General features: G+C 41.4%; 1 protein-coding gene across 2 annotated transcripts in view; it reads left to right on the forward strand.

The window, feature by feature from the left end:
• Window positions 1–25510, forward strand: part of LOC138755781 (microtubule cross-linking factor 1) — a 238847-nt gene that overhangs the window by 91079 nt on the left and 122258 nt on the right. For both annotated transcript variants that reach the window (XM_069922383.1, XM_069922384.1), the window contains exon 4: window positions 19640–19699. In XM_069922383.1, the coding sequence (XP_069778484.1) occupies window positions 19640–19699 (60 nt within the window). The remainder of the gene's footprint in view (window positions 1–19639; window positions 19700–25510) is intronic.

A 25510-nucleotide genomic window follows, 5' to 3' on the forward strand; every position in this document is an offset into this window, starting at 1 on the left:
CCTTCTACTGGTGACATCATGACACGTCGAGTGATGGTGGACCTGCCCGAAATCCTGATCAATGTATTATGATCTTATATTTGAACAAAATTAATCATGCCTAATTATAACATAATTAAGCTTTCATGTACAGCACAGTATGAGCCCTTCAGTCTCTGTTGTTGTTGTGCCGACCCACATAAACGACCGTGGAAAAGTGTGAGCAATAAATAGCAATAGCAGACAATTTTTAAACTGGGTGGGAAAGTTGTTACGCAATCGTGCACAATTTATACAGCATGGGAAAGTTGGTAGCACTATTGCATACAATTTATAAATACTGTGGGGGGGAAAAACGATGGTGGACCTGTCCTCCCAGAATTCCATGCAGCAGAGAAAGGGCTGTATGCCTGGCTGCATGCATGGAGCATTCATAGAGGGGTTTCTCTGCTGCATGGCATTCTGGGAAGTCAGGTCTGCCATTGTTTTTTTTTCCTACAGTCTTTATAAATTGTGCGCTACAGCGCTACCAATTTTACCAATCTGTTTAAAAAATGTCTGCTATTGCTATTCATTTTCTCTCTCTCTCTCGTTCCCATGGTAAAGTTTATACCTTCATTTTAATCTTTTCTTCCCGCACTCACGCAAAAACTTGGGTCATTTCAATCCTACAATACAATTACCCCTTTCACACTTGACTGGTTGCGACACTGGGGATTGTACTGGGGGGGGGGGGGTCAAGGCCATCAATCCCTGGCATGAGATGATATCGTCTGACGCTGGTGTTGAGCTAATTTTGCTTTCACACTTTGCACTTTAAGGGCCGATTGCCATTTGATTCCTGGGATCACTTGCAAGAGTGAAAGGGGCTGGTGATGCTCACTCTGTCAAGCTTCTACTGCAGCCATCTTCAGCTTCTGCTTGTTTCAGGGGGTTGTCCCCATAAGTTTTTTTAATCAGCATATGGACGCCATGTTCAATTGGATTTGGATCGGGAGACTGATTTGGCCATTCAGGAATTTTCCAGTTTTTAGCTTTGAAAAACTCCTTTGATGCTTTAGCAGTATGTTTTGGGTCATGGTCTTGCTTTAGGATGAAGTGGTGTCCAATAGTTTGGAGACATTTGCTCGAACATGAGCAGATAAGATGTTTCTATACACCTTAGAATTCATTTTGCTACTGCCATCAGCAGTTACATCATCAATGAAGACAAGTACCTGTGGCAGCCAGACATGCCCAGGCCATAACATTCCCACCACCATGTTTCACAGATGAGGTGGTATGCTTGGATCTTGGGCAGTTCCTTTAGGCCTTCACACTTTGCTCTTGCCATCACTCCTATACAGGTTAATCTTGATCTCATCTATCCTTACCTTTGCCCTGAATTCTCCAGGCACTTTTACATACAGTAACTTATTGGCAAACGGTCATCTTGTCATCTCTCTTTTGTGGCTAACTAGTGGTTTACATCTTGCAGTATAGCCTCTGTATTTCTGTTCCTGAAGTCTTCTGCGGAGTGTAGGTCATTGAAACATCATCCTGGAGAGTGACTCTGATCTGTTGGACAGGCATTTGGAAACTTTTTTTCATTATGTCATCACCAGTGGAGGTCTTCCTTGGCCAACCAGTCCCTTTGCGATTACTGAGCTCACCAGTACATTATTTTTTCTTAATGATGTTTCAAACAGTTGATTTTGGTAATCCTAAGGTTTGGATGATATCTCTTTCTGTTTTGTTACTGTTTTTCAGCCTCATAATGGCTTCTTTGGCACAACTCTGGTTGAAAAATAGAAACTGTAGACTCTAAATGTGATCAAAAGCATCGAAGCAAGCCCAGCTCTCTTATACCTGCACCAATGAAGCAATTAAATCTTCCCGTACTCACAAACATCTGTGAAGCCAAATGTCTCAAATATTATGGTGTTCTCAAATGGGGAACTATGCATAAAAAGTGCAGTAATTTCTACACAGTCTAACCAAAATATATATAAATTACCTTGAATAAACTTTGGAATGTGCACTTTAACACACGTGATTCATTTAATTACAAATTATTTGCACAGAGGCAAATAAAGGAAAAAAGTGTCTGTCACAATCGTTATAGAAAAAAACACCGAAATGCTGGAGGAACTCGGCCGGTCTTTTCAGCGTCTACAGGAGACAAAGATTTATTGCTGATGTTTCGGGCCTGAGCCCTTCTTCAAGAAAAAATGAAAAAAAAGGCAGAAGGAGGATAAGCATTAAAGCAATGGGTGAGGAATCCAGAGCAACAAAGGGTGTTAATTGGATGTGATAAGGTAGAATTTGTCATGTGAAAGGAGACAGGGAATGGAGAGACGACAGGGAAGCAGGGGATGGGGTGGGGGGGGTTGGTTCTAACGAAAGGCAGAGAAGTTGCTATTAATGCCACCTGGTTGGAGTGTGTCCAGTCGGAAGATGAGGTGTTGTTCCTCCAACTTTCAAGTGGTCTCAGTCTGGCAGTGCATGCGACCATGGACAGACAGGTCAGCAAGGGAATGGGGTGGAGAATCACTGGGAGATCCATGCTATTGCGGCGGTGCTCAACAAGGCAATCTCCCAGTCTGCGTCCAGTTTCTCTGATGTAGAGGAGACATTATGGAGGGCACTGTATTTCTTTTGCTGATCTCTGAAATCTCTCTTCTTTGGTTCTTAGTAGTGACACCATTTGAAAATGAAAACGTTTTCTGTCTCGATTCTATCATATGTACTCTTAAAATTCTGACAGATCAAAAGAGTTCTGAAGATCTAAAGGAGGAAAAATGTGCATGAGAGGTGTGAAAGTTGAGGGTGAAAACACCAGAGGTGATATGCAGGCGAGCATTGGGAAGCCTCCTTACTTTCTTGCATTGTGTTAAATGTCCTCGCAGTCTGGTGCCTGGTACTTTGTGGCCTTGTTTCAGGGATTTCCTGCCAGTGAGAGAGGGATTTGGATCTGAAGGTTCCCCCTTGAAAATCCCTGACATGCCATTGTCTTAAATTACTGTACTGTCTTAGTCAAATCCAGTGGCTCCAGAAGGATGTCAGCAGGCACAGGTTGATGGGTGAATAGGCAGGTAATCAACTGAGGTATCGACTGAAGCTTCTTGCTATCTCAATCAGTGAATCAATCCAGATTTCAAATGTTTGGCAATATGGGCGAGAGGAAATCTGAGGACTGTTCACAGAAATGTCAGGGCTCAACTAACAATGAGGTTCCTTGTGCTTCCATAATATAATGAAGATTTTCCCAGAGGACACAGGGGAAGTTGGTTAGGGTTAAAGGTGAGAGGGCACACAGTCAGTATTAGCCATGAATGCTGGAGCAACCAAAATAACAGAGACAGCTTTTTTTCGTCAACTTGATATAGCTGCAAAAATGGGTACTTTGTGACTCAAACCATTGCTCGGACACTCAATTTATATTAAATAAAATTGAATAGTTTAACAACCTTGTAGTAATAGAGTACCTCAAGTAAGAAAGACTGCAGAGACTTGGTGCAACATAAAGGACTGGAGGACCTCAGCAAGTCAAGCAACATCCATGGAAGGCAGTGAAACCCTTCATCAGGAAATGCAAGAAAGAGGACAGAAGCCAAAGTAAAAGGATGGGAGGAGAGAGAGACGAGCACCAGCAGGAAGGTGATAGGTGAATGCAGGTGGGAGAGGGATGGTGAGTAGAAGAAGGGGGGAGGTAATGCGGGGGGGGGGGGGGAGACTCAGAAGCTAAGAGAGGACAGGAGGAAGAGACAAAGGGCTAAGGAAGACGAACTTTGATAGGAGGGATCAACAGATCATTTAATGAAGGGGAAGAAGGTGGGGGGGCTAGAATAAGAATATGTGGGTGATGGACAGATCAAAGAGGGCAGGGAAAGGGAAAGAAAAAAGGAAGAGTGGGCCAGAGGAATCAGGGAAAGCAAAGGGAGATGGAAGACAAGGCAGGAGGTTTCGATGCTGACATTATTTGGTGGGAGACTGCCTACAAGAAATATAAGTTGTCTTTTTAAAGGGGAGGTGACAGAGGATTGGGGAGTGACAAATGTAGTCCCCTTGTTTTAAAAAAAAGGTAATAGAGAGAATCCTGTGATTACGTCAGTGGTGTGCAAACTATTGAAGAGGACTCTTAAGGATAGGATCTATGAGCATTTGGAGAAGACGTTCAGCATGGTGACAGGCCCTTCTGGCTTACAAGCTTTTGCCTTGCCAATACACCAATTAACCTACCACTCCCGTATATTTTTGGAGAGTGGAAGGAAAACTGATAACCTGGAGGAAACCCACGTAGATAAGGGTAACTCCTTACTGACGGTGCTAGATTTGAACCCAGGTCACACGTTCTGTAATAAGGTTGCAGTATCATTTATACCTTATTTCACTTTTCTAGTTCGCTTATGACCTGGTAATGGATAGATATGTCAGTATGGGAAGTGAAATTAAAATGGCTAGTCCTCTGGAGATCTTGGCTGTTGCAGTCGACAGAGCACAGGTGCTTGACAAAGTGATCCCTAATTTGCAGCCAGTTTCCTCGATGTTTAGGAGCCTACACTGGGAGCCCCAGATGTAATGAATGGCCCATATAGATTCTAGCATCCACAGTTCTTGAGGAGAATTTTTTTATGCCAGAGGTGGCGAATCTGTGGAACACGATCCCACAGATGGCTGTGAAGGCCAAATCACTGGGTACATGTAAAGCAGAGGTTGATGGGTTCTGGATTAGTGAGGGTGCCAAAGGTTGTGTGGAGAAAGCAAGAGCATGCCATTGAAAGGGAAAGACATAAGCTCTGATTTAAATGTTGGAGCAGACTCGGTGGGCTGAATGGACTAATTCTGCTCCTGTGTCTTATAGTCTTATGGTGAAGGTATCATAAAACGATGAAAAGAATAGACAAGATAGAAGCAGGAAAGTAGTTTCCAGTGGTCAGTGAGATGAAAACTAGGGGATTTAGCCTCAGGGTAATAGATTGAGGGGAGAGAGGAACTGATTATCCCAGAGAGCAGTGAATCTGTGAAATTGTTTGCCTGAGGAAGCAGTAGAGCTTGTCTCATTTAATATATTTAAAACACTGTTAGATAGACTTCTGCGGTAGAAAACTGAAGGGTTACAGGGTAAAGGCAAATAGGTCAGATCAGATCAGCTATGATCTTACTGAACGGCAGAGCAGGCTCAATGGGCCAGATGACCGACTCCTGCTTCTATTTCTTCTGTATCATTGGTGGTTCCTGTCAACATGCCTTTGATCCACGATGCCAAGCACTCAGATGGGCACACAACTGCTAGGATTTACAGGATAGAACATTATAGCACAGTGCAGGCCCTTCAGCCCATGATGTTGTGCTGACCTATGTAAACCTACTCCACAACAATCTAATTCTTCCCTACCTCACACCCCTAAGTGTCTATTTTCTTACATCCATGTGCCTATCTAAGAATACTTTGAATTTTCCTATTGTACCAGTCACCACCACCAACAATTCATCCCAGGAACTTATCACACTCTAATTCCAGCAATTCTTGCAACTACGGTGTCACCATGAAATCAAATTAAATGAAGTGGTCAGCATTGTGGAGCAGCTAGTAGACCGTTTGCCTTATAGCACCAGAGACCCAGATTCAATCTTGAACTGCGTTGAACTTGCACATTCTCCCTAGGACAATATGGGGCCTCCTCCAGCTGTTCTGGATCCTCCAAAATTTCAAAGAAATGCAAATTACTAGGTTTATTTGCCACTGTATATTTACCACCATGCTGCAGATGAGTCGTGGCATCTGGTACAAACTGATGAGAATTCGTCGAGTAAGTGGGATAAATGTACGTTGGTATTTATATTGTAAATATATATGAATTTTAAATTAAATTTAGACATACACAGTATGCACAGTAAGAGACCCTTCTGGCTCACGGCCCATGTCAACCAAATATCCCAATTGGCCTACAACCCCTGTACATTTTTGAAAGGGGTAAGGAAACCTACGTTGACACTGGGAGAACATACAAACTCCTTACAGGCAGTGCCGAATTTCAACCCAGGACATTGGCGCTGTAACAGTGTTGCACTAACCGCAGTTGGACTGGACTCAGTAGGCCAAAGGGGCTGTTTCCATTGTTTATTCATGAATACAATGCCTGGGAGACTTGGCTGATGCTACAATGAGAAGAAAATTGGGAGGTGCAGCAGAGATATGTTGAGGTCACATGGAAAGATTGAGCGGTGAGGAAATTTAGTGGTGTGGCCTCCGCTGCATCAGGAGACTGGACACAGATTAGGGGAACCGCTTTTCATTGAGAACCTTCGCTCTGTCTGCTGCAACAGCAAGGATTTGTCAGTGGTCAGCCACTTCAATTCCACACCTGATTGAGCGCCTTCTGGAAACCTAAGTATTCCACATCCACTGCTTTATTCCATCCACTATGCTTGGTTTATCCTCAAATAATTCCAGTAAAGTAGTTAAACATGACTTGTGCTTCCTGAATCCTAGCTGCATCTGCCTGATGGAACATTTTCTATATGGATAACTATCTCCCTTATTGGCAGCTTCTCAACCTCAGACTTTAATTAAATGCCCCCCCACCCCCCGATAACAAAGGAGTCCACATTCAAATGCAGCAGGATCTGGACAATATTCAGGCCTGGGACTACATGTAAGTTACCTACCAGCCAACCAAGTGGTGGGCATTGAGAACGTCCAACAGGAGAAAGTCCTGCTACCACCCCCTCACTGAACCACCCATTATCAATATCCTAGTTGAGGGTGGAGGCTGTTATCACTAACTAGAAACTGAACTGGATTAGCCATATATACAACATGGTTGTAAGGAAAGGTCAGAGGCTAGGAATCCTGCAGCGAACAACTCACTTGCTAACTCCCCAAAGCCTGTCCACTATACCCAAGGCTCAAGTCAGGAGTGTGATGGAGTACTCTCCGCTGCCTGGATGAGTGCAGGTTCAATAACAGTGTACGAGACATAGCGGCTCATTTCATAGGCACCCCATCTCTAATCATCTACTCAATCCACCACTGATGTACAGTATCAGGAGTTTGTACCACTTAGGGGCTCACCAAAACTCTTTAGACAGCACTTTTGAAACTGACAACTATCAGCTGGAAGGACAAGGGCAGCAAAAGTATGGTAATACCAGCTCCTGGAACTTGCCTTCCAGACCACACAACACCCTGACCTGGAAGTATATTGCCGTTCCTTCACCGTCATTGGGTCAAAATCCTGCAAACCCCTACTCCTCCAGCAATGTGGGTATATCACACCTTGAAGACTGCAGCAACAAGAAGTGTCTCACCAGCAACTTCTCAAGGACAATTAACTGAAGGCGAAACCTGCAAAATCTCATCCCTTGAATGAGCAAGTCCCACTCCTCCGTGTTTTATGGTACCTCTAATATTTTTTTTCTTTTTCCCATTTTGATGGAAAGTCCTGGGCTTGAAACATTTACACCATTGCTGCCTGACTTACAGTTTCCAGCAATTTTAACTTCAGATTTCCAGCATCTGTAATTATTTTAATTTTTGTCTGCACTTGGTTCTCACTTTGTATTGTCAGCAAGGTGACTGGTCATTTCAGAACTACTTGGGACACTGTGCTCCTAACTAGTCCTTGATATGGTTATTTGATTTGAGGGCATTAAATGGTGCCCTTTCAGCCTGGAGAAAGTTGGAAGTTTACGAACCCATATCAAATATTTGGGCAGGCACAAAGCAAATTCTTCCAACTTCTTTTACAATAGGTAATTTTTTTTCTTCCAGCTCTAGTTATTTGATAGAGTACATGTTACAGCTTACACATTTGTACAGAATGAGGCATGGGTTCGTGTAGGGCAGTGGTTCTCAACCCTTTTCTTTCCATTTTAAGTAATCCCTATACCACTGTTGCTCTGTGATTAGTAAGGGATTGCTTCAGGTGGGATGTGAGTGGGAAGGGAAGGTTGAGAATCGCTGCTCGAGACCCAATTGTTACCGAAATATGTTGCTTGAGAAAAATTGTCATTGGCCCATTTCCTTTGGAGTTATGAAACCATGAACTAACGAGTCATTTAGGTACAATTAAAAAAGTGGTTTTCATACTTTTTCTTTCCAGCCGCATACCCGCATAAGTAATCCCTGAATAATCACAGGGCATAGGGAATACTTAAAGTGATATGTAAGTGGAAAGAAAAAGGTTGAGAACCACTGGTTTGAATTCGATGCTGTCTGTATTGAGTTTTCACTTTTCTCCCCATGTCTGCACAGGTTTCCTCCAGTTTCATCCCACCCTTTAAAAAACATCCACGGTTTGTAGGTTAATTGGTATTTCTGGCTGGTGGAGTCTGTGCTGTATCTCAAAATTAAAACTAAATTAAATTAAAAATATCTCTACTGTTTACTGATGCAAGGATGTTCAGTTCTGGGGATAGTGTATTAGAAGGAATTGCTGCATTATTTCATTTGAGGCATTTAGAATTGATCTTTAGGAGTGGACCGGACTCCATCTCTCTCAGTGTCTTTATACAATATATGCATCACAAACTTCTTTGTTGCTTTGCTTCCTGTATTTTTAGCTGCTGGTCTCCATGCAGTGGTTGTTAACTCAAGTAAAGTGGGCCTTTTGATTACCAACACGTCACTTTTGTTTGAGGAGACCCAGTTATCATCAGAAGAGATGGATAAAAACCCAACAGTATCTGATAGATGTTTTCGATGTAAAAAAGAAATGGGAACAACAATTCATGCAATCCGGACATGTGAGAAAGTAGAAAAATTTTGGGAAGATCTTAACCAAATATTAAATAAAATCACAGAAAACAATATACCAAAGAATCCAGAGATCTTCCTCCTAAGTAACATAAAAAACAAAGAATTTGGACTTGATTTGGATGGTCCACAAAAAAGATTTGTTAAGATAGCTCTAGCCGTAGCAAAAAAATGTATTATGTCAACCTGGAAATCGGAAGATAATTTGAAAATACAACAATTGTATATAGAAATGAATAAATGTATTCCATTAGAAAAAATAACATATAGTTTAAGAAATAATATTGAAATATTTGAACAAATATGGGAGCCTTACATGAAACACAATAGCGAAAACCTACCGAGGACATTCACTACCTAAATTAACAAAAGGAGAAGGAAATGAAAAGAATTGACTCAGTGGAGTTTCTTGTTTATTTTTATTGAATGACAGCATTGTTTGACTGGTTTAATGTATCCTAGATTTTGTACTTTAAATGGATGGGAGGGGGGAGGTAGGGAGGGTGGGATGGGAGGAGGGAGTGGGGGGGAGAAAATGGCACTGTATATATTTGAAAAGGAAAAAGTAAGTATCATGGTTAATGTGGTTTATGGTGTGAAAAATAAAAAAATTTAAAAAAAGAAGAGATGGATAAAAGATTTTACTTGCCTCAGGATGGGCTGCTTTGCAGTATACCCCAGCTGAGCATCACATGCTGAGTGGCAATGTCAAGGGTTTAATACACACAGTAGCATTAACCATCGTGCTTCAGCAATATAGGGAATGTGACATATGTACGAGTCTGCAGCTCCAACTTCCAATGTTTCATTTCTTTTTCATGGTTTAACTAACTGAGTCTGAAATTTCAGTAATTCAGACTCCTCGCTTCATCACAAATGACTCCAGTGTAACCATGTTTAAAAAGCATTAAAAAAAATGTATATTTCTGAATCCAACTCTCTTGCACTATTCTCACTTTAAAATACTTCTCTCTGTGATATATCTTTCACTCCGATGGACAACCTATAAAATAACTCCTGACTAGAGAGAGTGCTCTCTATATCATCTATTTTTAGCATGCCTCTCCTTATGATGTAAACACGTATAAAATATCCCTTTACTGCGTGGTATGTGTATTATTAAAAGTTTTTTGGCAAATCTCTGTCGAATTCACATTTTCAAGATGCCAAATTAAAGTTCCCTTTGTAACTCTTTGGGGTTCCTTAGCGCAGTCAAATAGTTTGCGGCTCTCTCATGAAGACAGACTCCCCGCTTTCACTCGACTCTTGAATATGTCAGAGTCTTTGATGAGAATTTGAAAAATGCACCAAGGAGATCTCAGAAATAATACTTCTGGGATTTATACACCAATGAGAATGTTTACAGATAACAATAGGATTGCTTTAAAAAGCTGGTTTCCTTTATGCAACATTACTAATTATACCTGCTAGGCATGTCCTGAATAAATATAACATTTTTATAAAATTAATGGCATGAAAGAAATTACCTTTCATTCAAAAAGCCATTATTTTGTAAAACCAGTTCTTAGAGTATAAGGTCAATGGTGAGGAATTCACTGATTTTCAGTTATCTTAACAACAAAATCCTGTTTTGTATGGATTTATCAACAGCCTGCAATCCATCTGGGGGCTGGAACTGTCTGTGGGCATTATTGCAGATCAAGGTCTGCTTTGGAACAAGGGGAGATTAAGTACAGGGTTGCTTAGTGCGCCTGGAGATTACCTTCACCTCCTACAGTAGATGCCAGCACGAGACAAAATAAAACCAGAGAAGAGTGCATCAAGAGCACATGATTTGCCGAGCCTGTGCTGTGCACTCTCACCCACATTTGTAAGCAATTGTGCATCCACACAGCTCAGCATCAGTAATTATCAGCATTGTGGCCTTGACAACTTGCTGGTAAAATTATTGTTTTCACCTTTGAGGGTGAATTGATGCATGACATGCTGGACCTGGTTTATTTGTAACCTTGAAAATGGCATTTTCTAATACATGTATGGGATTCATAAGAATTGTTAAACGTGGTCATTATCCAATTTTACACAAAGCTGAACATTTAATTTGGGATTTAGTTAGGCTTTGCAAGATCCAAGCTGTCTCAGTGTTCATTATGTTATGGTCACTGAGATCACAGCCATAAATTAGGCTGCAATGCCTGGAAATTCATCTGCGATAGTAGAGCTTCAAACACACTATTTAGTAGCAGTCCTGAATTCTATATTGGAATTACATTTCAGAAGTGAAAATAAACTTCCAGTCAGTACAACTAATCTGCAGCTGAATTTCTACCTTAGTATTTATTCATTGTGAGGGTTTGAAATACAGTAAAAACCAATAATCTGGTGTCCTGTTTTCTGGAATCCTTATGGCTTTGCATCTGGCTCTGTCCGAGAAGCCCTGTTTCCCATGTTCCCTTTAGTCACTGAGGCCCTGTTTCCCATGTTCTTTGTGCCTTCCGTTCCCCCACACCCTTTTAAACTGACCAAGTTCATTGCAAAGAGTAACATCTTAAAGAAGATAAATCCTCCTTCTGTTACAGAGGCAGGCTTTAAGGAATGGGATAGATCAGCCATTAAAAATTACAAAGATTTATTTATTTGCTTCTTTTGAACAATTGTCAGCTACATTTAAGCTTTCCAATAGACATTTTAAAAAATGCTTGCAAGTTTGAATTTTTGTCCAATCTTCGCTACAAGATTTTCCTCAAATTTCAGACTCAACTATTCTTGATAAATTTTTTGATTTGCAGTTTGTTCACAGAGGGTTAATATCATGTATTTACAATAATTTACTGGATTTAAGACTAACCTCAATGGTTAAAATCAAAAATGACTGGGAACAGGATTGTAATATAACATTCTCAGATGAGGACTGGCCTTCCACTCTTACTTTATGATTCATCATTTTGTGCAAAGCATTGTTTATTACAATTTAAAGTGGTACACAGAATACAGATCTCCAAACTCAAATTATTTCCTTTCTATACAGATGTTAATCCATTGTGTGAAAGGGGTAAAATTTGAGAGGCCTCACTAATCCACATGCTTCGGGAATGTCCCAAATTAGGAAGAATCTGGGAGAATATTTTTCAATCTTTATCAACGATTTTTAGGACTAACATAGATGCATGCCCTTTAATTGTCTTGTTTGGCTTCATTTGCGATCCGACTATAGTTTTGTCAGCCTCTCAAGAGAAGATTATAGCTCTTAGTACGCTAATAGCCAGATGAGGGGTTTTAATGAAGTGGAAAGGTGAACTTCCACCGACTCATGGGCAGTGGCTACCTGATGTAATGGCATATTTAAGCTTGGAAAAAAAATTGATACAATATCAAAGATAAAATGTTCCAGCTTGAAAATATATGGGGTCCATTCATAGATTATTATCATAGTCGACAGTTTTAGGCGGCGATGCTCCGTGTAGCATCTGGAGGTAGCGATCTGATCCATTTTCGCTGTTTTATCTCTTTGTTTGTTTTTATAACTAACCTTGAATAGATGGAGGGATTAGATTAGTATTAGTTTAGTTTTTTTTACTTTTTTTCTTTTTTTAAACAAGATGATTAATTAGGGTTTGTATATGATTGTCCTAGACTATAACATTATTTGATATTATACCAAGTTATGAACAGAATGCTTATCATGTAATTCAAGTGATTTTCATTTTTAATTTTAACTATTAATCAATAATTATTCACAAAGATTGGAAATTGTTAATTAGTGCATTTTTACCAGTTCTTTCTGTTATATTAATGCAACATGTATTTGGGATTGTTATATTGAACTCCATAAAAATATTTTTTAAAATAAATGCCCGATGGGGTATCAATAGGAATACAGTAAAATCCCAATTATCTGGATTTGAAGCAACTGGCAAAAATATCAAGGGGATTAAATTGGTAAAAAATACAAAAGTTAATAGCGGGCGCCTCCTGTGGGTAGTTTGTCTATCCACTCAATGCAATCTCGAGCAACCGGAAAATTCTCTTATCCCCATAGGTGCCGGATAAGTGAATTTTTTTCACTGTAATCCAGCGGTTCTAAAACTATGTATTTCCAGCACCATATCAAAGTCCCGAGGATGCCAGATTATTAAAGTTTAACTATTCTGGGAGAAACGTGAAGTGAATCTAGAGCTGGAGTTGTGGTCGTAAAATTCTGTTTTATTAACGTGAGTATATATTTAGTTTAAATGCACTTGAGCTTAGTTCTGTATGCCGAACAGTGAAAGTGTAAAGGAATCTTAGGCATTGGTCACATGTCAAGTGCATGATCTACACCAGGCTGTCTAAGTGTAAGCAACACTGCTTAGCAACAGAAGGGAAAACTAGTGTCAACATAGAGTACTTCAGCATAATCTCTTAGGGGTCAACCAATGGTCTTTGGCATGGAGCAGGTTGTTCACACTTTTTCAGACAAGTTTAAAGCATGGAAGGGTAATTCAAAAGAGGAAGATCAAATAGGGGAAGGACATTAAGATTCCTTTATTGTAATATAATCAAATCCTTGTGGGTATCCCCTGAAGTTGAGGATGATGGTCTTCATTCTATTGATCTATTTATGGTTCTCAAGTGGCTTATAAGTCAAATGTTGGAAAGTGGCCCACAGAGCAAAGACGCCTGTGCATGTATTTGTTTAACGTGTTCTTAATGTTGTATTCCACAAAGCATACGATGCTTCACAAATCAACCAACTAACTCCAATGGTGTGGAAATCTCGACAATTGGAGCTGATGGATTTCTTGCGTTCGAAGTAACCTCATCCGCCTATTCCACCGTTGAGTGGATTTGTCAGGGACCTCACCCTCGACCCCTTACCGCCATGGGTGGCCCTACCAGGAGCATAATTCCAGACGGCATCACTCTCCGGATCTCAGGAACACACAAGCTTCTCCACCACGGCAAGGTGACAATCCACGGAGAAGATGTACTTAAATATGCAAAATACATCAACTTCAGCTTGACATAAAGGCACACAAAGTGGTAACATTGCCTCCACCAATAAGAAGAAGATAGGCAAAAGAGAGTTCCTTTAGAGATAGATTGTCCATGAATATTTCTTCTGCACTCCTGCAACTTCTGCAGCTACATGGCCTCCTGTGAACCTGAGCTCCATTTGTAAATGTCCAATACTATCAGGAAGCTACTAACACCTCCTCACCATCAGCTCCCTTCAGAATCAAGATATCGATACCAGGTTCTCACGAGCTTTACTCCAAAGCCCACTGCCTGGTATAAGTTCTTTGACATCCAAGCCCCTCGCTGGCACCACAGGGAGCTTCCCTGTAAGGTCCTCTTCCAGGCTTCTCCCTCTTAGTGGGGTTTTGTTCTCCTGCTCTAGTGCCTTGCTGATCCCCTGGAGCTCGCAAACCTTGTGATCTGCTTTTAAGCATGGCTGTTGCCATCTTGTGAACTAATGTTAAAAATATTCATAGCTGGTCCCTTTACAGGACATTTCAAGCCTGTACGTGGCCTTTAGCATGACTGGGCAGTGGGACCCCGTGGAAGAGCGCTGTCGCCACTCCCCGCTCATCCAGATCCATACCAGCAGTACCGGTTCCATTAATCGTGCCGCTTGGAGATCTCTTTATATATTCTTTGCCACATGACCTTAAAATTGTATTCCTTTCCAGTATGATGTCCGAAAGATGTGGGTTACATCACATATGTATAAATCCCTTGCCTGAGCCAAAGATCTGAACTTTCATAGTGGTGTAGGATTCCGGATTGAAATTATTGAGAGTAGATTTCTACATCAATCAGTTTAAATCAAATGATCTATAAATACCCTGGAATAAAACTGCTAAATAACTACTCTGGTATCTTATGTAATGTAACTTTATTAGGAAAGAGTGCATTTAGACCAGAAGTAGTGAATCTGTGGAATTTGTTGACATAGACAGCTGTGACATTTGGTATATTTAAGACAGAGGTAGATAGGTTCTTGATTAGGAAGGCAATCAAGAGTCTCAAGCAGAAAGCAGAAGAATGAAGTTGAAGAGGTAGTAAATCAGCCATAATGGAATGACAGAATAGACTTGATGGACCGAATAGTCTAATTCCACTCCTATATGAAGGATAATGCCAGTGATAACACAATAACTCCCCAATCTTCAAGTAACATGACTTCCAGTCTCTGTGCTTTTGCGAACTCCCCGCAAAAGCCCTGATCTTTGGCCAAACCAACATCAGCTTCCCCTTCTCGTCTCAATCTTTCACCTTTAGACCTCAGGCTGGCCCGTGAGCAAAACAGTATAAAGGTGCAAATCCCTAGTAGCAACTCAGCTGTGTAGGTCAGGATGTAACTGTGCTGACCTGCAGGAAGGTTCCTGTACGGGTTAACTTTTGACGCTTTGTCTTTACTACATTAGAAGAGAATGAGAGATTCTCTCACCCTCTTTTTGCACCAATATCCTGTGATTTTAAGCAGGGTGAAGAAAACACTCTACCTCCCTGCTATTTTCAAACAAATATGTTTTGAGATATAAAAAATCTGAAGGTGGAAGTTGTTGTTCCTGTTAGTGTTTACTGTCAAATGAATGTTCCTCACAATGCACATTCAGCAACTTTAATTAAGCCCATGTATAGGCTGAGTTATAAAGCAAGCTACAATTAAATGATCTTCAAAGACTGCCCCTCAGAGTTCAAGGTGCCTTGCTTCCACTTCCATTCCATGGGTTCCAAGTGAACATGTTTATAGACACATACCACTCCATTCACCCTCTTCTCCGCCCTCCAGTCAGTCAGAAGATCGTCAAGTTTGTAAACACACACTTCCAGATCCAAGAAGTTTCTTTCGTGCTATTACTGCCCTGTTGAGCGAGCCACCCCACCCCATTAATAAAAGATGACATCTTGCATTGTTTAACCATATTTTTTTCTCTGTAATAATATATAGTAATATCCCCAGTATGCAGGACCTATGGGGATTGGTGGATGCCAGATAACTGAATTTTACGGTTGCTTGAGACTGCCTGTTGCTTAAATTAGTGAACTAATGGCGAGTCATTATTTTTTACCTATTTATTTTCCGCAATATGTTTGCCAGTTGCTTGAGGGTGCCAGTTGTTTGAATTCCAGATAACAAGGGTTTTACTGTGCTCTGAACTGTTGTGCTTTATGACACTATTCCCTGCATTTTTGTTTTTGTTCTTGCACTACCTACTGTTATGGCTTGACTTGCTTGGATAGGACACAAAACAGAGTTTTTCCACTGTAACTTGGTTCATGTGACAATAAACATTTCAAGTACAGGTGAAGAATGAGTCCAATGTAGTATCCTCTGCCCCTGGCACAGAAAGAACAGGTGAAGCCTGATGGAATAGGTGGGGAGAGGGAGCTCACTGGATTCTTGCACCCTCTTTCAGCTGCTTGTATTTGGCCTCCATGTAACTGGTATTTGAAGAGACTTGAATTGCTTCGTGCCTCTCTGGATACAGGTACACAATCCTTTATCTGGGCATCTAAAATCCGGAAAGCTCCAAAGACCGGCATTTTTTTCTTGGTGCTGGTACAGCAGAGGGAGAGAGAGAGAGAGAGAGAGAGAGAGAGAGAGAGCAGCGCGATTAGGTTGGGTGGAGTGGGGGGGGGAGAGACAGCAGCGCAACTCAGGAGGGCGGGGAGGGAGAGAGGGACTGGAAGGGGGTGGATACGGTAGCACAATTTGGGTGGGCTTAAATCTGGAGCAGTTGGCTTTTGTTCTGAAATCCGTAAAAATCTGAAATTCGGAACACACTGACCCCCAAGGGTTCCAGATAAAGGATTGTGTACCTGTACTTTGATTAACCTTGGGCCAAGATTCCCACGAGATGTAGGGTATGTTAGTTTTTGCTTCAAATGTTTACTTGGATCCCCTGGAAGTAGCTGGCTGTTGGAGTGGTGGTTAATTTGGAAATCTGGTGTCAGACATGTGGATATTGTGGCCTGGCCATCACAGCTGGTTTAACATGGTCAGAGCCTCGCTGTTACCCTGGGAGAGGTCAATGAACAAAATTGGTTCACCGATTCTGTCAGAGGATGTGGAGGATTTTGTTGAGGCAAAATTGGATATCTTTATTCAGTGCTTTGAAGTGTCTGCTGCAAATTTCTCCTGCAGAAGGTTGGGGGGGAAGGTTGGGGGGGGGGGGCAGTGTAACATTGTTCGGGAAAATTTTGAAATTAAACCCCTTTAAAAATATTAGAACTTTTTTTTTGTTTAAGTGAAGAGTTAAAATAAATGCACGAGTGGCGCTGGTCAGATCTGTGTCAGGACAGCATGACCCCAGTTATTAATGCCAGGTACAAGTTGGTGCAATCCAACTTCCTGCATCAGCTGTACTTCACCCCACAAAAATTACATAAACCCAAACCAGAAATCTCGGAATTGTGGTTTAGGTGTGGTGTGGAGATTGGCACCTTTATCCATTCAACCTGGCTGTGTACAAAAGTGAGATCCTTCTGGGAGGACCTGGGGGTCATTCTGAAAAAAATTACAAAGGCGGATTTTCCACAGGATCCGGAATTGTACCTTCTGCGAAACATTATGGACATGAGTTTTAAACTGTCCAAGTACCAAATTCAGTTTGTGAAGGTCGTCTTGGCGGTAGCCTGGGTGTGTATAGCAGTCACGTGGAAGTCCAACTCCCAACTAAATATTACATGATGGAATATGGAAATGCAGAGTTGTATTGTCCTGGAGAAAATCATGATTTAAGGAGGAAATATGGCACATCCATTAGAGTGTGATAACCTTATATATATTAATGATCTGGAAGTAGGGGTGGAGAATTGGATAAGCAAGTTTGCCGATGATACAAAGATTGGTGGTGTTGTGGACAGTGATAAAGATTACCGTAGATTAAAAGGTGATTTAGGAAGGCTGGAGGTGTGGGCTGAGAAATGGCTGATGGAATTTAATACAGATAAGTGTGAGGTGTTACATTTTGGAAAGGCAAATCTAAATAGGTCATATGCATTAAATGGTCGGCTATTGAGATGTGCAGAGCAACAAAGGGATTTAGGAGTGATGGTAAATAGTACCCTCAAGGCTGATACTCAGGTAGATGGTGTGGTAAAGAAGGCATTTGGAATGTTGGCCTTCATAAATCGGAGTATTGAATTCAAGAGTAGGGAGGTTATGATGAAATTGTAAAGGCATTGGTGAGGCCAAATTTGGAGTACTGTGTACAGTTTTGGTCATCAAATTATAGGAAAGATATGAACAAAATAGAGAGAGTGTTGGCAGGATTTCAAGGTTTGAGTTACAGGGAAAGGTTGTGCAGACTGGGGCTTTTTTCTCTGGAGCGTAGAAGATTGAGAGGGGACTTGATAGAGGTGTTTAAGATTTTAAAAGGGACAGACAGAGTAAATGTGGATAGGCTTTTTCAATTAAGAAAGGGGGAGATTCAAACTAGAGGACATGGTTTAAGATTGAAGGGGGAAAATTATAAGGGGAACATGAGGGGAAATTTCTTTATGCAAAGGGCGTTGGGGATGTGGAATGAGCTTCCGACAGACGTGGTCGAGGCAGGATCATTGGTTACATTTAAGGAAAGACTGGATAGTTACATGGATAGGAGAGGACTGGAGGGGTATGGACCGGGTGCTGGTCAGTGGGACTAGGAGGGTGGGGATTTGTTACGGCATGGACTAGTAGGGCCGAACTGGCCTGTTCTGTGCTGTAAGTGGTTATATGGTTATATGACATATGCTGGTATGTGGATATGACAATCCCCCTTTGGAAAAAGGTTAATGAAGCAATCTGTCCCAACAGGGAAACGATTGGGATCAATGAAGTGGGACAGACAACATACTCTAGTAGATTTTTTCTTATTATTCCTTACCTTTGGCTACCCAGTCACCCTGGTTGTTTTTTTCAAGGCTTTTTCCTATGATTCTGTAAGGGTCGTTGACCCCACCGATATTTGGGTTTTTCATATCATTATGACTTTCTTCTTAGTTGTATTGGGGAAAGGGGGGAGGGGGTGGGATGGGATAAAAGTGGACTCTGTATGTCATAATAGCATTAAAGAGATTGTATCATTTGAGTTTATATGAAAAAAATAAAATATTTTTTAAAACTTGAAATAAATGTGCAATCCCCCAAAAAATTAGTTACGTTGGTCATAGGAGATTGAGGAACAATACATACTGTATTCAGTGGATTGCCTGTCCAGTCTAATTTAAACAGTTGCCTAATCAGATTAGTGTGATCAGCCACAATGACTGATTTCCTTTAATACAATTTCCAGGCCACTCCATACTCGCTGACCTCATTAATAGAATAATCTACCTGTCAGTATTACACCATTTTCATTATGTTTATCCACGGGTGGTTCCTCTGACCAACTTGCTTGTTTCGTACAATACACCAAAATTCACTTTCCAATAACCTGGTTAGAAAAGAGATACATTTAGCAAATCGCGAGGATGCCCGAAGTGTCAAAGACACAAGAGGCTATTATTAATTGCAGTTTTGAAAAGGAATGGTAAAAGTCACGTGAGCAACGTCATCTTCAATCGATAAGTTACCTGAAGATAACAGGAGAACACCAGCATCGAGATGAGCTCAAACAAATGAATCAATCTGCACGAGTAACCTGGCAATGAAACTTGACAGACGTGTCCTAGAGGTTATTAACTGGGATAATTTCAGTCTCAAAGCACTACAGGATGAAAGCTATTTCCATTTGTTTTTTTAAAGGCTACAAAATGGTGAAAGGGTTTGCCCTATTGTCCTTCGTAACACACATTTATGGTACAAGTTTAAAAATAGCTGTAGTCACTTGACATTTTCATTTGATATTTCTGCTTCAATTGAGGTGTTAAAGCTGTTTGCAGTAAAGTTTTGCATAAGTGGGTGTTGATTTTGTCTTTTTATTTTTCCAAGCTGTAATCTCTTATCTTATTTCACAAAATCCTTTTGCCTTTTGTATTTTATAGAGCTCTTTGAAGAGAAGAGGAAGCCGAGAGCTGTACAAGGATAAGAAGAGTGCTACTCAGGTAACACATGCCCACTTGGGACCACATTCGACAATGCAGAGCTACAGACTGAAAATGGGGAAAGAAAGCCATTCAGCTCATCTTATTTGAACATTTTACACTTCTGACGTAGGATCATATAATTGTTGCTTTTGAGTTTTTTAAATTTCCATTATTCTCGCAGTAACTTGATTGCTTAAATATAAAGAAACAATTTTTGATACATTCCTAAATGAACAATTGATGGGTTGAAGCTGTCATCTTTACATCTTTCTCCTGCCATTCACTCGTAATGAATTGATTGGATATGCCTTTTCCATGTAGAAAGCTGGAATCGATGGAGAAATCTCATTTAGAGTGCATAAACAGGGAGAAAAGGAGCACAATCCCAGTCAAACAAAAAAAAAGTCTTCCCATGTCACCGAACACACTTTGCAGTGAATCAGTCTGTTGTTGCCTCGGCATCAGATCTCACACCCGCAAATTCAGTTCAGTGAAGCGGCTGATATGGTATCATTGGAATCCCTGAGGCACGGATTAACATTAAAAGATTTTGTAGTTGCACCTTTAAATTGTTTCATCAGTCTGCCTCTGTTGTGTAGATCACAGAGACAGTTTTGGAAGACCAGTCGTCAGGCCAAGCATCTGCAACTTTTCGATTGTGATCTGAATTCTAGTTCTATTATGTACTTGATCCCATCAATGTCCTGTCATTTGAAGTCAAGGACTCTGTAGAAACAGTTGGACTTTTGTAGTGTTACGAGCCCAAAGGACCCCAAAACCCAGCAGCAATAGACATTCACCAAGACAAGTAGTTAATTAAACAAAAGTTGTTTTTAATTATCTTTAAACATGAAAACAGAATCAAACTTTAACTTATCTTTATTAACTTAACTAACCCAACTTAACCCCTTTCTAATTCTAAGCGCATGTGTATGTGTGTAAATTTAAGAAAGTTCTTTGGTTCACAGTTGAATCTCACTTCTCATTCTTCCAAGTTCACTGATTGCAGGCAATTTTTATACTGAATTTAACATATATAAAGTTCACCAGGCTTTGGTACTTAAAAGGTAAATGTTTACTGCTCAAGAAGGTTCTCGTAGGGTTTGCAGAGAGAGATTTGTTGTTCCAGGATTTCCACAACTGAGGTACCACCATTAGTCACCTCAAGGTCTCGCTGATGAAACTTGCCCCATCAGGGTTCTCCAGATGATAACCTCTTTCTTTCAGGCTATCACAGAGTTCCATTCTGTTCCACTGATTCCAATAGAAACATCAGAAAGATAGCACTTCCAGCTACCCGCCACTCTGGAGCTTTTGTTTTCAGTTCCAACAAACTTCTCCTGGCTGACACTGTTCATCTCTCTCTCTCTCTCTCTCTCTCTCTCTCTCTCTCCTTCTCCAGCAAACAATAGGAGTCAGTTTTCTGCTCCCATCTGTCGTTTTAGGTAAACAAACCTCTCATTGACCTTTGAGTGAGCACTTTGCAGAGAGATCAGAAATGTCCAACATAGCCGACCTGACTCCCGTCCAAGACAATGGTCTATTCCTTTTATGACATCATTTCAATTAGCACCTATTTGTGAAATATGCATAGCATTCTCCATAGTTTCTATAAAGTCACTGAATATGAATTCTTCAGTATTTCAAATGAGATCTGTTTTAAAATATGTGCATGTATGTTACCTACTCTAATTTTACCAATTTATCTCCCAAAAACATTCCCAGATATTCCATCACTGTAGGCAGATTCTTTCGCTCCTATTGGATTCTCCCTTCCAAGATGACATTGCCCTTGCCAGACCAGCTAGGGAACTTATTTTCTGAAGGGAATGTTACCAAAATGGAATATTTTATCAAGACCACAAATTGTATATGCTTGATCAAGCAGTAAAGTGATGTCATGTCATTGACCAAGAGCTGGATCATGATTTTAGTCCTGTCTAGATGAAGAATCGGAAGGACGGGTCAGTAAGGTTGCGGATGACACAGATGTTTGGAGGAGTTATGGATTGTGCTGAAGCTACAAATGGATATAGACAGGATGCAGAGTTGGTTGAAAAAGTGGCAGATGGAGATCAATCCAGATAAGTGTGAGGTGATGCAATTTAAAAGGTGAAACCAGAAGGCTGTGTACAGGGTTAATGGTCAGATACTTAACAGTGTGGAGGAGCAGGGAGACCTTGGGGGTCCAAATCCATACATCCCTCAAGGTTGCAGTGCAGGTTGATAGGATGGTTAAGAAGGCCTGTGGGTTGTTGGGTTTCATTAATAAGAGGATTGAGTTCAACTGTTCAGAGGTCATGTTGCAACTCTACAAATCTCTGGTGAGATCACACTGTGCGTTGTGTTCAGTTCTGGTCACCTCATAATAGGAAGGATGTGGAAGCTATGGAGAGGGTGCAGAGGAGATTTACCAGGATGTGGCCTGGATTGGAAAATAAGTCTATGGGGCAAGGTTAGCAGAGTTGGGACTTTTCTCTTTGGAGCAAAGAAGAATGAGAGGACACAACAGAGGTCTACAAGCGCCTTTTTTCCCAGGGCAGGAATAGGAAACACCAAGGCACATTTCTATAAAGTGAAGAGAGGAAAGTTTAGGGGAGACATCAGGGATAAGGTTTTTTTTATATTGAGAGTTATGGGGTACCTGGAGTGCCTTGCCAGGGGTGGTGGTGGAGGCTGAACCATGTAAGAGACTCTTGACAAGCACATGGATAAAAGAAAAATAGAGGGTCACGAGATAGGAAGGGTTTAGTTTTTTTTTGGTAGGAATATATATGTTGGCACAGCATCTAGGGCTGTACGGTGCTGTAGTGTTCTATGTTCTAATTTAACTCTTGGGGCATAAAGTTGTGTTGCCCAAGTCAAGCAATTGGACAGCAACTGTATATTCCTGAGATTGTAGACAATTAATGCCCAGCCACGTGCAAAGGCCATGCCAAACATGATTGTAGCATTTAAAGATGCCACTGTTTGGTATCAAAATATAGATCCTTGGAACAGCTACATATCCTTGGTTGGGAGATTTAAAAAAAACATGATCTCAGTGTATTACTTGGGTCAGCAAACCATAATACAATTGACAGATCATGTTCTTGATTTAATCAGAACTTATGACAAATATGCCAATGTACATTACAAGAAACAGAACATTTCTGCATAGTAAAGCAGATGATTTTTGCTATATATTTCTTGAAGTTCCCAAGCTAGACGATGATACTTGGATGATCTGTGACTGGCTCATAAATGCATTGCATTTCTGGAGAGCCATATTCCAATGAACTTCCATAGTATAGTTACATAGTTATTCAGAGACTTGAGCTCATTATTCAATGACACAAGTTGAAATCCATCATAGCAGCTGGGGACTTCAAACTCAGCTAAATGTGTACATTTACAAACTGTTCTTATCAGCAACTTTGACGTGGCTCTTACTGCAAGCTCACCCCAACGTGGTTGACTCGTCATTGGCCTCGGCAACAACTGAACAAGCTACTTGATTGGCCATAAGTATTATTTGCAGGCTTTGCTGGTGGTGCCCACGTATCATGAATGAATAAATTTGATTGTTCACTTGTCAGGATGAACGGGGCAGGAATTTTTCATGCTGGTGATGGACGCAAACCACATTTATGGCACTAAGGAATGAGTGATTGAACCACTGAAATCTCATAACAGCATTGGTCTTGCCGAGACATTATTGTGAAGGGAAAGGAGTCTGCACAGTTAATGAGATGTCTTTCATCTCAGCTTTCTAATGTTCTTAAATTACAAGATCCTTGTGTGTCGAAATTACTGTACGCTGCTGCCTTGTCCACCTGCTTGCCTCAATCCTCAGTTCAGCTGGTCCGCTTGCTCACAGTTGCCAGAACTTCCTTGCTGCTTCTTCAATGCTAAGCTACAAGTTTGAAGGCTAAGGGCAGAGTGGGCTCAACTCCAGTGATCCTGCCTGTCAGCCTCTGCTGGGTCAGCAGAGCTGCCAATTTCAAAATCAGCTGAGTAAATTGATATCTTTTTAATTTAATTTGAAGCAAAATAAAATGCCGACAGCTTCAATGACAATGGACTTCTCTATAATGGGGAAACATTTTTTGGAGAATTGTCTAAATAGATAATGGGTCTAAACTCCACTGTTAGGGAATGAATGAATGACATTTATTGTCATATGCACAAGTACAATGTGCAGATGGGTGGAAAGCCTGACTTGTTGGAGCTTTTTGGGAACATGAAACACACAATACCGAGCAAAACGGGAGAAAAGAAAACTATTCAGAGTGGAGCATAGGCCAGAAAATGTGCAGAGCCAGTGGTGCAGGCCGGATCCAAGGTGACCTTGAAGTAGCGTTATGGTTAACGCAGGCCAGGACAGGCAGGTTCAAGAGTATGATAGCTGTTGGGAAAGGCGGCACAGTTGGCGTAGCGGTTACTGCAACGCTGTTACAGCGCCAGAGACCCAGGCTCGAATCCGGCTCTGCCTGGAAGGAGTTTGTACATTCTTCCCGTGTCTGTGTGAGTTTCCTCCGGGTGCTTTAGTTTCCTCTCACATTTCAAAACGTACAGGGATTGTAGGTTAATTGGGCTAGATCTCTATGGTGAATGGTCACATTCCCAGCGTAGGGTTGTATTGTGACAGAGTATATAGATATCTAGGAGCTCCTAGAACGCTTCCACCATCGTTGTCTCCGCTCCATCCTCAACATCCATTGGAGCGCTTTCATCCCTAACGTCGAAGTACTCGGGATGGCAGAGGTCGACAGCATCGAGTCCACGCTGCTGAAGATCCAGTTGCGCTGGGTGGGTCACGTCTCCAGAATGGAGGACCATCGCCTTCCCAAGATCGTGTTATATGGCGAGCTCTCCACTGGCCACCGTGACAGAGGTGCACCAAAGAAGAGGTGCAAGGACTGCCTAAAGAAATCTCTTGGTGCCTGCCACATTGACCACCGCCAGTGGGCTGATATCGCCTCAAACCGTGCATCTTGGCGCCTCACAGTTTGGCGGGCAGAAACCTCCTTTGAAGAAGACCGCAGAGCCCACCTCACTGACAAAAGGCAAAGGAGGAAAAACCCAACACCCAACCCCAACCAACCAATTTTCCCCTGCAGCCGCTGCAACCGTGTCTGCCTGTCCCGCATCGGACTTGTCAGCCACAAACGAGCCTGCAGCTGACGTGGACTTTTACCCCCTCCATAAATCTTCGTCCGCGAAGCCAAGCCAAAGATATAGATATGTTTTTGGGAGATAAATTGGGGAAAGTTTGTTAGAGTAGGTCACATACAAACACTTTAAAACAGATCTTATTTAAAATACTGGAGCTCTGCTCCATGGTAGATCTATGGGTTCCAGAGCTTTTGGCAAGAGCGTTGAAGAGTGCTCAAGAGACTTCACTAATAGATTGTTGTTTACAAAAGGCAACAGATGAAAGAGCCGCATATTGTCTGGAGGAGAGCTTGCTGTTGTAAGAGGGTCATGTGGTTTTGCAAGCAGAGAGAGTCAAACAGCCTTTCTCTCTGAGAAATAGAGATACAGAAATCATTTGACAGTGTTACAGCTAGCAGAAGTAGCTGGGACTGGAACAGGACAAGCTAGCAAGCTTGTGGAAAGCCCCATTTTAGAAGAGGGCCTGGTCAAAGCTCTTGTGGTTCATGCAAGAGGAGAGGATTGACTGTCTAATGTTTCACTTGGAATAAGGGAAACAAAAAGGGACTCTATGCTGACCTGAAAGAAAGAGGTTATCATCTGGAGAACCCTGAAGGGGCAAGTTGCTTCGGCAAGACACTGAAGTGGCTGATGGAAGTAAATGTACAACAAATCTATCTCTGAAAACCAACA

This window comes from Narcine bancroftii, chromosome 2, assembly GCF_036971445.1.
Source record: "Narcine bancroftii isolate sNarBan1 chromosome 2, sNarBan1.hap1, whole genome shotgun sequence".
NCBI lineage: Eukaryota > Metazoa > Chordata > Chondrichthyes > Torpediniformes > Narcinidae > Narcine > Narcine bancroftii.